This window comes from Lycorma delicatula, chromosome 2 (assembly GCF_047948215.1).
Source record: "Lycorma delicatula isolate Av1 chromosome 2, ASM4794821v1, whole genome shotgun sequence".
NCBI classification, from domain to species: Eukaryota; Metazoa; Arthropoda; class Insecta; order Hemiptera; family Fulgoridae; genus Lycorma; species Lycorma delicatula.
The window spans coordinates 32,552,406-32,566,871 of record NC_134456.1 but is presented as its reverse complement, the minus strand read 5'-3'; the positions used below and the strand labels follow the sequence as shown (position 1 = coordinate 32,566,871).

General features: G+C 32.4%; 1 protein-coding gene across 4 annotated transcripts in view; it reads left to right on the top strand.

Annotated features, from left to right (window-relative positions):
• The window catches only part of LOC142320614 (uncharacterized), a 61,177-nt gene that overhangs the window by 40,728 nt on the left and 5,983 nt on the right, over positions 1–14,466 (top strand). For all 4 annotated transcript variants that reach the window (XM_075358606.1, XM_075358605.1, XM_075358607.1 and 1 more), the window contains 3 exons: positions 585–744; positions 10,268–10,460; positions 13,531–13,697. In XM_075358606.1, the coding sequence (XP_075214721.1) occupies positions 585–744; positions 10,268–10,460; positions 13,531–13,697 (520 nt within the window). The remainder of the gene's footprint in view (positions 1–584; positions 745–10,267; positions 10,461–13,530; positions 13,698–14,466) is intronic.

Here is a 14,466-nt window from a genome sequence, read left to right as displayed (position 1 = left end):
AAAAAAGTAGTGTAAATAATGTGAAGTACACAATGAAACATCAAGAAGTATTTCTTGTTTTTTATATGTATATAAACATTTTATTTTATATATATATATATATATATATATATATATATATAAAACATTTGTTTTTGTGTTTATTTTTCTGGAAACTGAGTTTAAATATTGGCATTATCATTAGTGGATTATTCTAAACATTAAAGGATGGATTACTATGTACAATTTCAATTAATCAAACATTGTATCTATTCTGAAAACATAGTCAGTAAATGAATTAGTTCCATAAGGTTTATTAACCCACATTATCATCCTGATTATGGGTTTAACAGCCTTTTATTTTTTTTTTTTTTTTTTTTTGTATCTAATTCAGCCTATAGGTTAACAGTTTTCTTTTCTGTTTTCAATTATTTTTCTTGACAAATAGAGGGTTTGCAACTTACAATTATGAAAATAACAATACATAGTTTATGAGAATCTGTTTTTATGTAATTTGTTAATTGTAGATTTTATAAAAGTAACAATAGCCTTAAGTAATCATTGATTTAATAATATATGAATAAAATTCTGTTAAATTATTTTAGGTGTGAAAAAGATGCTTCTTTCAACTGGTAAATTGAATGAAACCTTAGAACATTTAAATATGAGTTGGAATGGCTTAGCTGGCGAGACTATTACTTCATACTTTAAAACATTTTTAAACAGACACAAGATCATCCAGATACTTGATCTCAGAAATAATCGGTTCTCTAATTATTAAAATAACATTTTTTTATTATTATTAATATAGTATTATTGTTTGAATTACTACATCTAACATATAATTAAAATTTCTGTCTATTTATATATATATATATATAAATTGATAAAAACTGGTTGATATTGACTGATAGTTAGACAGGAGAAAGCAAACAAAACCTGTAATTATGAAGATGTTTTAAGTTAAAGTTACAAAACTCTTAATATGTTATAGTGGCAGTAAAATGGGGTCTGTTTTAGGAAGTTATTAATGTGGGTATAACTTGTGCTAGAAGGTCATTTTGTACTTTAGTTTCAAATGAAAAATTTTGTGATCTAAAAACTATCTAAATTTTGTATTGATTTAAAAGATATTAATTTCATACGTTGTTCTTATTTGTGACTATTTTTAAAAATAATATTCCCCTATTATTTAATGGTTCAGCACATCTAACTAATCTGTAGTATATATAAACAGCTAATTGTGTATATAAGTAGCTGATTCTCTATAATATTAATCTTTTGTCCTAGGGCTGTATTCACTCATACCTAAATGAGTGTTTGTGTTTAGTGTTTTATGCACAACAAATATATGAGCCTTTTACTTTTTTATTTACATATAGAAAAAAGTTCCTGTTTAATATTTTACATCCAGTGAATTTGTTATACTAGCAGGCCTGTACAACATTAATGACAGGCATTATATGGCTTGTCACCTATTGTACATAAATATATTGGAGATCATTGTGAAAGCAAGAGAAATATACACACTTAGGCTTTTTTTATAAGTTTATTTATAATGTTAAAGATATGAAAATTTGTGGTACCTGTTGAAGCAGAGTACTAACAAGACAGTTTAAGGGTTTTATACACTCACCCATGTATGAGTTTGTGTAGAGTTATATGTGCAGTGAATCTCTACTGTAAATGATGTTAGTCTTCAGTGTTATTTATAGAGAGAATTTATGTGAATAGAAGCCATAGAGCTCTTACTCATATAGCAATTATGTAATATGTTTATATAAATATATTCTACTGATACAGAGAAGAGTGTATAGACACTCTTACAGCCGTGTATCCTACTACCAACATGTATGTTTGTCATTAGTTTTATATGACAGGTGAATTTATTACACAAGTAAGAGCTCTTTACACACCTTCCAATTTGTGTATTTATGTTTAGTGCTATATGTATGGTGAATATATTAACCACATGTGTGTGTGTGTGTGTATGTATATGTGTGTGTGTGTGTGTGTGTGTGTGTGTGTGTGTGTGTGTGTGTGTGTGTGTGTGTGTGTGTCTCAAGGGCATCTATTGTTAAATATATGTTGAAAGCTGTTATACAAGTTAGAACTCTATATTCTCTTATCAACATAAGTGTTTAGTTAAACGTGCAGTGAATCCCTTGTGCAATTAAGAACCAGTTACACACGTACTAGCTTGTAACTTTATTATTACATATATGTTAAATTTGTTATGTGAATTCACGCTTAGTGTATCCTCTGGATGGAATATGTCTTCCAACCCTAACATAATTAACATCTCCCTGCGTTCTTAATCAAAACACAGGCAAGAGAAATGCACATAGGCAGGAGTGTCTTCCTTATCGCAGTCAAGGCAACAATCCGTGTGGTCCAGGCCATAACCAAATCTATCGACATTGCACCCACCAGAACTTCAGCTGCCTCCTTGGAGACTGTTCTATACGCTTCTATGATTCGCAAACATCTATGAAACCACTCATTGTCTTCCACAATATTTTTCAAATCTCGTTACATCAGCCCAAAGCTCCGCCCCATATAGCATTGTAGGATACGTTACTCTCGCTAACAATCTCCTCTGATATGTAGTTGGTCCACCAGTATTAGGTAGGAAGCCAGCTATTAATCTGGCAGTCCTCTCAGGTTTATTAGCTGCCTCTACTGAATGTGTGCTAAATCTTTACTTGGTATTTATCCATATGCCAATGTGCTTTATTACCAGCCTCGACACTATTCTCCTATCCTCAAATGTTACCTTGAGGATCAGTCTCTTCTTAGCCGCAAAGATCGCTACCACCTCCGTCTTATATAGAGCTAGTATAAGTCCCAACCCTGCCATCTAATGTTTTATTATTGTGTATGCTTCTCTTATTTTTTCAATGACCTCTTTTGTATTCAACTTGACGACCTGGGCGAGATTGTTGGCATAACCAAACATCGTTACATCCTGTGGAAGGGCAACTCAAAAACGCCATTGTAACTCAGGTTCCAGAGAGTCGGTCCTGAGGCATTCCTCTATGAAGATTCCACAGAACTGTTTCTCTTGATACCTGACACTCAAGCCTACGCCCCAATAAGTAGGAACAAACCATTCGTCGCAAATACAAAGGCACTTCATGTTCTTCCTAGGCCTGCATTATGGCGACGTGAGAAATGCAGTTAAATGCATGTCTCACATCTAGAGTGACAAGGGTAGAAATTCCTCACCGTTCCCCTCTTGCAGCTCTACTAGCCACCTCACACACCGCCACCACAGCATCAAGGGCACCCTTCCCCTACGAAAGCCATACTGACTAGCAGAGATTCCACCCCCATTCTCAACTGCTGGAGATTCTGTTCTGGAGCATATGCTCCTGTATCTTGCCCAGCACATCTATCATCTCCAACAGTCAGTAAGAAGGGAGAGCACTGGATCTCTCCCAGGTTTTGTGACAAACACCAACCGCTGGTGCTTCCATATCTCAGGGAGTATGCCTTCCATGAGGCAACTGTTGTAAACCTCAAGAAAAACCCCCAGCTCAGCCTGAACCACCTCCTTGACCACCAAATTCGACAGCCAGTCCAGACCACCCTGTGGGGCAGGCTTTCCTCTTTTCTGCAATTTCAGGGGTTCACCAGTATACTGGCAGGTCCTCCATTCTGGAATACCTTTGCGGTAGACTGGCACATACCGCCTCAATTGAACCCACTAAACAAAATGCCTTCTCCTCCGCTGTGTGCTCTTCGCTTACTCTTCTGAGGTCAAAAGCACCAGGATCCAGGATTTTGGTGTTCCAACCAATGAATATTGGAGGGCCTTCTTCACCAGATTCTTCCTCCATTATTGTCATTATGACCGATTGGTGGTCACTATCAGAGGGGTCATCCCATACCTGCCAATTACCAATACATGTGGCCAGCTTTGAAGTCACAAACATTATATCAATAATAGATCCTGTTCCACCCCGCCTGAATGTAAAAACAGACAGGTAAGATCCAGCACGATGCGTGAGGAGATCCCTTGCCATATCAGCCAACTCCTACTCAACCTCTCGATTGGAATATTCAGCAACATATAGCAAGAGTAAAGGTAAATCTTTCCAACTCTCACCCTAACGTAACTTCGTCCTAGATGAACTTGTCTGATGGGTAAAGACCCACATGTCCAAATAGCAGCACCTCCACCTCCTGACAGTACCCCTCCATTCGGGAGCAAATTTTGTACAGCTCGGTGTTGAACACAATATCCATGCCCATCTCCGAGGTGTATCTGGCCAATAAGTCATGTACCGGTGCTGCGTGATTCAAGTTAACTTTTATAATCTTAATTTTTTATGCTTTATTATGGCCAGTCCTCCGTGGCAATCTCCTTTCTAGCTTCTCTGGGACATGCTGTAGAGCCTGTACGGTGCCCCTCAATGCCACAGGACAGATCTAGAACCAAACTTAGATTATTTAAATCTTGAGCTATTACTAATTTCATTTATTCTTCAGTCATATACGTAAATAAGAGCCAGATCATAGGGAAAAATAGTCAATCACCAAAAAAATAAAATTTTTCTTTTGCAAAAATTATTAATGTAAATCGAACACAAAGGACAATGTGGAGAATCAGTGGTGCCTGAACCCATACACTCTTACCAGTTTGTATGTTTGTGTGTTTTATTGTAATATGTGTGGAGAATGGTAGCTGTAAGAGCCCTATACATAGGCTTACCATATTTCTTTAGGTCCAACCCAGGACATATTTTTGAAATTACTTAAAAGTCTTTAACAATTTACTGAAACATTAAACTTTTATTTATTCAGTTGTATTTTTCACTAGACATGACTTTTTTCAGAAATGGTTTTTTTATTTCAATTACATATAAAATTCACAACAAGAAAGGTCTGAATTAATTTTAACATTTAGCAAATGTTTAACAGTAGATACTGAAAGTCTACCCTTTCTGCAGACCAGATGTTCCCCATAATTGAAAAAACTCTCTCAACTGGAGCAGATATCCCAGGCAAAATCATGAAATATCAGTCTTTTGAAACACCTTAAAAATTGCTTTCCAATTCTCTTCAATAGTATCTGGTACTTTTTCAGAACTTGAACCACAACCTACCCTTTGGTTTTGAATTACCTACCTGGTTCAACAATGTACGTTCATCAAATAAGTCGTCAGTATTTATAGAATCTTTTATAATTTCATTAACAACTTGTGCATTCTCTTCTAAATCAGACCAGTTCAGTTCATAAATCTATCCACTGAAACTTACTAACTTATCAAAACTGGTTCTCCACAACTCTTAGGTATTGTATACTAGAATTATAAAAATTATCTATGCTTGAGAAGAATATTTGTTCCTGAATTTCATTATCTAATTTTAGAGTACATAGCAATTCTTTGGCAGAAGATGGTATAAATTTGTCGGTTTTTATTTCCTGAAGTTAATTAATTCAGACAGAATATGTCTGAGATGCTTCTGTTGCTGCAATAGAATTAGCTTCCAATTTCAGAACTGCATTATTAAATAACTGTAGAGTACCATATAAAAATTTCAAAAACAGTTCACTTTTAGATTTTAAAAAAATCAAATAGTAATTTCAGCATTTGTCACAAGATAAGAAGTATGATTTTAGGCCATCAAAAATGGAAAGAATTCTTTCTATTGCTGGTAACAAAATAAGGAACCTTGTGCTGCCATGAGATAATTCTTTTTTGTGTCTGTTTCCACACATTCACAGAACTCTTTAAGTTTTGTTACTCTTACTGTATATATGTGAAAATATTTATAAATTTTTATAACAATAACTTCTATGTCCAGGGGTAGAGAATCACATGCTGTTTCTACTGAATTGTGTACAATGTGGGTTGAACAACCAATTCCTAAAGTAGGTTTATCTAAATCACTTTGAAATTTTTTGAACACATTTTCATTCCCCTTTCTTTTCACACCACCAAAATTACTGTTGGTGATATCAGCACTATAACAAACCAACTTTTCTTCAAGATTGTATTTTTTCACACACTGCAAAGATACTGAGTCAAATTTGAGCAGTTTCACCTGATAGTTCATCAAAATTTAAAAGATACTGAGTCAAATTTGAGCAGTTTCACCTGATAGTTCATCAAAATTTAAAAGTTTAACTTCCCTCCTAATTCCCTCCTCCAAACTGAAATATCTTACGACAATTGGAACAAGTTTTATTTCACTTCTGTTTGAGCTATCTATCTGTCGTTACTGTTGCATATGTTTTTCAAAGAATGCAAAATATTATCAAATATAAATGACAAAATAACGTTAACAATAATTGCCTCGGTTTTGGTTCTAGCAGATGAAAATTTTGGGTCATATAACTTTTTAACCAGTTTAGATGTGCAATCTGATGTTTTTAAACTGAGTTTATGTCTAGCAGCGTGCTATGAAAATGTAGCTTTTTTAGCAGCACATTCCAGATCACTGTTATTGTTATTCCCATCCTTGGCTTTAAAAAAATCTTTTATGTTTGCTGAAGCAGTTGTATTAATAGCACTCCTATGTTTAGCTGTTTTCATGTGGTCATCAATATCACCCTTTTCTTTATGTGCAGCAAGAAATTCTTCAGTACATAGTGTGCAATAAACACATTCATTGTTATTGTTATTGTTATTACACATTTTCAAAAATTTGCATTCCTGATGCAGGTTAACATTAGACACACATTTTCTTTTGCCCATTGCTAAACAATGAGACAAAAAACAAATAGAGAAAATGATCAAAAACGTGTAGATAAGTTACTAAACACACGAAAACACCACACACATTGCCCCTGTTGTGTTGCCAAATGACTTAAGTAAAACGTTGTGGCGAGACTGGTAGCCACCCCTCCTTCAAAATCGACATCAGCGCTTGCTGCAAGGTCGGCTGAGAGATGCACGACTGTAAGAGAACGTTTAAAAATGCAATATCAAACATATAGGTCTGGCGACGATTTTTTTAAATCCTCGCCAGTCATAAAATTCTCATACCTCTAAAAACCAGGACTGTCTAGGCCAATCCTGGACGTACGGTAAGCCTACCTATACACCTTTACCGATTTGTATATTTGTTCGTGTATATTGTAATAATGTTGTGAAAGTGTAGTACCTCTTAGAGCCCTGTACACTCTTACCAGGTTAGATGTTTTTGTGTTATATTGTAATGTGTGGAGAATAGTGGTAGCAGTAAGAGCACTATACACTCTTTACCAGGTTGTATGTTTTTATTCTATGTACGGTGAATTATTTTATGTAAGTAAGAGCCATACACAGTATGTCTTAAAAGTTTCCCAACTAAATTAAATAAAAATATAGATTTAAAGATAAACGAATTTACTCACATCAGCCCTCTACATAGAACATAGGGGCATTGTCGTGCAAGAGAGTTCAACTGCCCAGTACTCAGGCTGGATTCAACGAATGCGACACATCAGGCATTTCATTACTTTCAAACAGAATTTAGAACTCAGGTTTGACCAGTTGCATCAAATTCATAATGAATCAGGCCTTTTGAGTCGAAGAATGCAATCAACATCGTTTTCACTCTTGATTTTTGCTGCCTGACGTTTGCTGGTCTTTGTGCTCCAGGACTCAACCAAGCAGTGGATTGGCACTTCGTTTACGGATCATACATGAAGCACCAGCTTTCATTCCCAGTTACAATTGTTTGCAAAAAATTCCGGTTGCTATTGGCTGTTTCAGCGAATTCTTGAGCGCAAGAAAGACACAGCTTTTTTTGTTCTTCGGTCAAGAAGTGTGGAACAAAACAAGAGCACGCCTTTCGGCAGTCAATTTTTTCTGTTACAGTTGTACGTATCACCACTTATGTCGACTACAGAAAATTAGTTAGGGAACTTACCCACTGTGTATACACTCTTACTCCAATTTATGTATATGATAATACTTGTATGTATGGTGAATATGTACTACATGTTAGAGCCCTATATACTCTTACCAGCTTGTATGTTTTTTTATGTATATTTTAATATGTTGTGAATGTGTAGTACCTGTTAGGGCTCCTATACACTCTACCAGGTTGTATGTTTCTGTGTTGTATTGTAATATGTATGGAGAATAGTGGTAGCTGTAAGAGATCTATACACTCTTTACCAGTTGTATGTTTTTGTTTTATAGATGGTGAATTTGTTGTACGAATAAGAGCCATATACGCATATTCACTATTACTCTCGTGTGTATATATTATGTTTGGTGAATCAGTATTGCCTATATGAGCCTGTTACACTCTTAGCAGAATGTACGTTTGTTTAATGTTTGGTATATTTATTGCGCAGTGATGAGCCCTATACATTCTCTCCTGCATGCTATATGAGCAATGATTCTGTCATTGAGCTGTATATTCTCTTACCAGATTATGTGTGTGTTTAGCGTTAACGTTTATAGAGTATTTCTTGTGAAAGTGCCCTATACATTCTTTCCTTAATGATTGTTTTTACAGTTATGCCTGTAGTGTATTTGTTATGCAAGTAAGAACCATATACATATGAGTGTATGTTTTTATTTGTGTGGCGAGTTTGTTGTATCTGTAAGAGCTTTATGTACTTTACCAGATTAGGTGTTTGTGTTTTATGTATTGTGAATTTGTTGTGCAACCTATACCCTCTGGCCTTCATGCTTGTTAGATTGTGTAGGGTGAGTATGTTGTTCACCCACATAAGTAAGAGCTACATATACTTTTGCTTGCACTTGTGTATGTTTTCATATGTGCAGTAATGTGTAGTGTAAGAGCTATTAAAACTCAAAATAAATATCTATATATAGATAATTAAAAATATATACAGGTATATCACAAAGTTCTACTGGGATTTTTCATAACCTATTCTAACGCAAGAAAAAACAGGATTTTTTACCCTAATTTATTGCTTTTCACCACCAGATTTCTCAAAAACTACTGCAGACACAATTCTGGGACCTATTTTATCAATTTTTCAGTTAAAAAACCACAAGAAATCACTAATTCTGCCCCTTAAGTAACGTCTTAAAAATGTCAGTATGACCTCATTTCACCGGGGTAGCTGAACCCAAGTGAAATTTTTCACTAGCTGTAACTCGCAAATGAAGCATTTTAGGCCTTATGCTTATAAGAAATCTTATTATTTTCAAAAGTAGAATAGGTTATGAAAGACCCAGGAAAACCTCATTATATACCCCTGTATATAATAAATATATGAAACTCAGACATCCAGCATGCTAAGTATAATTAAACACTCTTATCATGTTGGATATTTGAGTTTCATATATTTTGCAAGTAAGATTTCTGTTCACTGTTATTCAAATGTGCAAAATGGTTATATCTCCTATACACTCTCTTCTGTGTGCATATAAGGTTTGTGTGCCTGTAAGAACTATTTACACTGTTAAGAGCTTTGTTTTATATGATTAGTGAATTTTTCAAGGGCGTAGGTGTCCTTTATATTCTTTGCTGCGTGTTAGTGTTATGTTTCAAGTGTGATGATTTTGTTGTAATGCTGTTATATATTCTTTACCATTCCCTTTTTTAGTGTAAAATTATCAGTGTTTTTTTTCTAGGTAGAATTCTTTAACTTTTATTCAGATCTCTGTATGCATTTTTAATTGTATTGTAAATGTTTTGTTGAGACATGATTCATAATCATTCTAACTTCATGGTGTTTGATTGTAGTCCTACCTGTGTAGTGATTATTGACCACATAAGAGTACTATATAATACCTTGTATGATTGTATTTTTTATTATACTATTTACTTTGAATTCTGAGTGAGTGTGGGCCTAATACTCTTGCCAGCTGTTTTATTACAATGATATGTTGTCATTTAGTTTGGTTGTGATTAGACCTACAGCTCGACTATATCAGACCCTTATGATATTTTAGTTTTAAATTTTCTTTTGGTTTGTATGTTTTGATGTCATACACAAGTATTCTTTGTATTTTTGTATTCATTGTTTAAATTTAACTAATTTTAACATTAGTTATTGTTATTATTCTAACATGTGATATCTTAAATTTTTCAGTTTTACATGTTTTTCTGACAGTGCTTTGTTTTTATTAGTTTCTGTTTACAAGTGTTGTGCTTTTATTTTTGTACATTTCTATTTACAAGTCCCAGATTACTTCTGATTTATTACATTGTAACAGTGTAACTTTTTACATTTGTGTCACTGATGTAGTATGTTATCACACAATTATTTACATAGGTATATTTTGTTTTATTTTAGTCTTTTTCTGTAATAAGCATATTACAAATTTTTTTTATTGAACAAACTATGAAATATTTTTTTATTTAGATTTCGAGGTGAAGCTGTAATAAACTTATTTGTAAAAGCTATTAATTCTTCTGAATCATTGCGAGTATTTGATTTAAGCTTTAATGGTCTCTCAGTAAAAGATGCTTCCAGATTAGTATCAGGCATTTCATCATCTGCAACTCTAAAACACTTAAAACTTACAAATGCATGGATTCCTCGGGAAATTTATGATGTAAGTAATTATTTTATAAGATCATAAAAATTGATCCAGTTCATTCTTTTTTGTAAGTTTTTTCAGCATCTGAAGTTATAGATCTTAGATGTTATGAAATTGTTTTCTTTTTTGCAATTGCAGGTAAGAATGTAAGGTTGACAAGATGTAAAAAACCTATAAATATTATATTATTTATTCCATTGTTCCTGAAATGAACAATTTTCCAGGTAGACTCCAGAAGTTAGTAGGATAATTGATTCAATGGTATTGCAGAAAGAACCTTAGAACACTGGTTCCCAAACTTTTCCGAATCGCAATGCCCTTTCCGAGTCATGGTACCCTACCCTAAGTAAAAGTATGACTACTAGTAAGTAAGAGATAAAAATAAATAAAACTCCTGTATCTTCATTACTCTTTACTTTTTTGAAATAATACAATTCTTATGATTATTTGTTTAATAAATGAAATTGGACCGATAAGAGTTCTGTAACAAATTTTTCTATTTTCTGCTTATACATTGTTTATTAACTATTATTGTATATCTATTGTCTATTACATATAATTAATATGTATTTTTTTTAAACAAAATTCTAAATTAATAACAGATTTTGATAATAGAATTGGTAGTGTCTTACCTTTTTTTATATCAGTATCATTTTGTTAAAAGCAGTTTTATTTATATTACATACATTTTTTTTGAGTATCAAATTTTTGTATGCTACCTAGTACTATCAAATACTGCTACCTAGCGGCACAATTTGTAAACCCATCTTTTTGAGGAAAAAGTGACATATCGAGTCCCACAGGATGGAAGAAAAAACATTGTTTAACAAAATTTGAAGTGTTTTTTGGAAGTAATCTTTATTACAAATTAATTGAACTGAAATATAATGTTTTCATACTTATTTTTTTATTTTTTTCCCATTTTCATTTCACTTTTAGGTTAGGTCATGTTTAGAACTGTAAACATAGTTCATTGACTTCGCCATGCCGTCCAGTTCTGCAGACTTTTACTGGCAAAGTTCTAACAAACTTCTTGATAAGACATTAATTATTAGTCACTAATGTGTTTACAACTAACAAAAAAGTGAATGTGAGAATTTTCTCTTACCCACATGCTAATCTGATTTTAGAAGCAGTTAATGAGAAAGTGTGATTATTACTGAAGAAAATTAACTGATTAACGGTATGCAGATTACATTGTCTTATTGGCAAACTCTATAGAAAATTATCGTTGAGAGTAATAATGTTTGTAAAAATTTCTAAATAAACATTACTATATTATATATATATATATATATATATATATATATATATATATGATATTCTGAATATACATTATAAAAAGACAAAAGTTTTTGAAAATTGGCAGGGAACAGAAAGTGGTTGGATTAGAAGTAAGGAGTGAACCAGTAGTATGAATGACTGGATATAATTAATTTTGATATTTGGGACCACATTATACATATTAGTGACTTATACAGAACACTCATAAAAAGGATATGTTGAATAAACTTTAAAAAAATATGGGGAGGTCATATATTCTTTCTATAAGAAAGAAATTGAAATTAGGATTGTATGAGAACCAAACAGTGAAGAAAAAAACAATCTGACCTTTAAATTGGTCTGCATAGAAGAATATTAATAATCAAATGAACTGATAAAGTTACTCTTGAAAAGAAAAGAAGAACAGTAAACTTAGAAGTAGGCCAAAGAATGAGGCACACATCATGATGGTGTGGGCATGCAAGGGAATGGAGTTGACAGACATTACTACTCATGAAATTGACGTATAGCAGAACACATGGATCAAGATCAAAAGGACCTGCTCTGTTTGCAGGTATTTTCAAAGACAATGTATACTAGAGATTGTTCACAATTAGCAAGAAAACAAAAGAAGTGTAGAATTCTATCAGTGTTTAATTGTTTAGTATAAGAATTATAACCATGATTGAAATGAAAAATATCCTCTTGAGCAGGGCCCAAATTAAGCAAGTACTATTCGTTTTTATCTTTCGTAGATAAATACTGTAATTTTATCTATCATAGATGCAAAATCTGTGTTTAACAAAATAATAGTTAGTGGACATTTCTGCCAGAATATATGATGACTAGATGTTAATCTCTCGAATTTCTATTCTTAACATTTGAATTGGATTAGAGTAAAATATAAAAATATTTTTTCTTTCTATTATACCTGTTTTATTGATTTGCCTTGAAAAATTTTAGGAGAAATCATAATTCAAGGTATATTAAAAAAAAAAAATCTGAACTTTTTTCAATAAAATGTTATAACATTATTAAGACTTTTTCTCCTTTAAAATAGTTCCTTCCATTGGCAAGATACTGCTCACCCAACATTTCTTATGTTTTTGGAATTTTTCTTGGAACATTTTAATCAAAATGATTGCAGCTGTCTTGTATATTCCTTAATTTGTAATCTGTAAAAGGTTATCCTTTTTTGGTTGACTTACTGACTTAAACTTAGGAAATAGTATAAGTCTGCTGAGGCCAAATCCAGATTGTATTGTGGTTGGGGCAAGACAATTCTCTAATGTTGTATCAAAAAATAACATAAATTAGCATGTGAACCTGGTACATTGTCATGGTAGAAAATATTTAACTCTGCTTTTCTAATTCAGGCATCTTTCTGCATACAGTATCCTTCAAATGGTTATAAACCTATAGATAGAACTCATTGATTACTATTTGAACACTTGGAAAAATTCATGGTGCCTAATTCTTTCCACTCAGAAAAATCATCCTGATGTTTGGCCACTCTTGAAGACTTTTTGTGAGCAGGGTGAATACTTTCCCCATCCACTGCAATAATTACAATTTGATTTCAACATTTTAACTGAACATATGTAGTTGATTTTGCAGATATGTTTTGGTGCTTATATAAGAGCAAATCATAACAGTTTGTAAATAGTGCAGTAACATTTATAAAAGATAATTTTATATGAATGTAAGTTATGTGATTCACAGGGTAGTTTTTATACATTTTATCATATCATTTTTTTTTTAATTTGTTTTTAATCAATATAAAATATATGAAATATATATTTTTAAAATAACAATTTTTTAGGCTGCTAAACTTGCACACCCTCATGAAAGCCTAATTATAGATATTGAAGGAATATCAGGTGTCAAGAAAGATGTAGTGAGTAATTTAACTATACAGGAAATGCTTCTTAAGAGAGCTCACTATCTTGGACTTAAACCAAAAAAGAAATCCAAACAAAAGGAATTTGCGTAAGTAGAATTTATTTTTAACATCAACCCATTAAATGCCTTTAATTATGCTGTTTTAAATTTTATAGACACAAAAAAGCCAAGAGAAAAAATTATATAAATCAGAATAAAATAAGACGTTCAGTTCAGTGCCCTTTAGCATTGAATCTTGTTATAAATTTGTAATATTTGACTAATTAATAATTGTAGTAATAATCAGAAGCTAAGCAAGTGTTATTTTAAAAAATAAGGAAATTAATATAGCTTTTTTTTAATGTAAAAAATTATTAAGTAAATCAAAGCAAAAAATATATCAACTTATAAATTATACGAAAAACCCTTCAAGTGCACTTATCTTTTATACATATTTCATAAATTGACTGAATGCAGGAAAAGGAACCTTATCTTCACCAGGCAGAATTCTCAGTACAGCTGTTTTTAGTGATTCAGGTCAAAAAATGCAGTTTTTAGGTTATTTGAGAAATCGCTAACTATATTCATTCTAAACAAATACGTATAATCTCATTTATTTCACATATTACAGATTAGATAGCATAACATGCTACTTTTGTGAACAATTACACCAGACACAAAGGACCTTAACTTCACTCATATGATTTACATAGGTGAAGGTAAGGTCCCTTTTGGCTGCTTTGTAAAAGTACTTGTTTTAAGAATAGGTGTTTTAATTTATTTCTGTTTTTTTTAATCTGCAATTTATGAGACGTACAGAAATATTTGTGAGCAGGCAAGCGAACAGAATTGAGAATATGCTTCATTTTTAAGTACA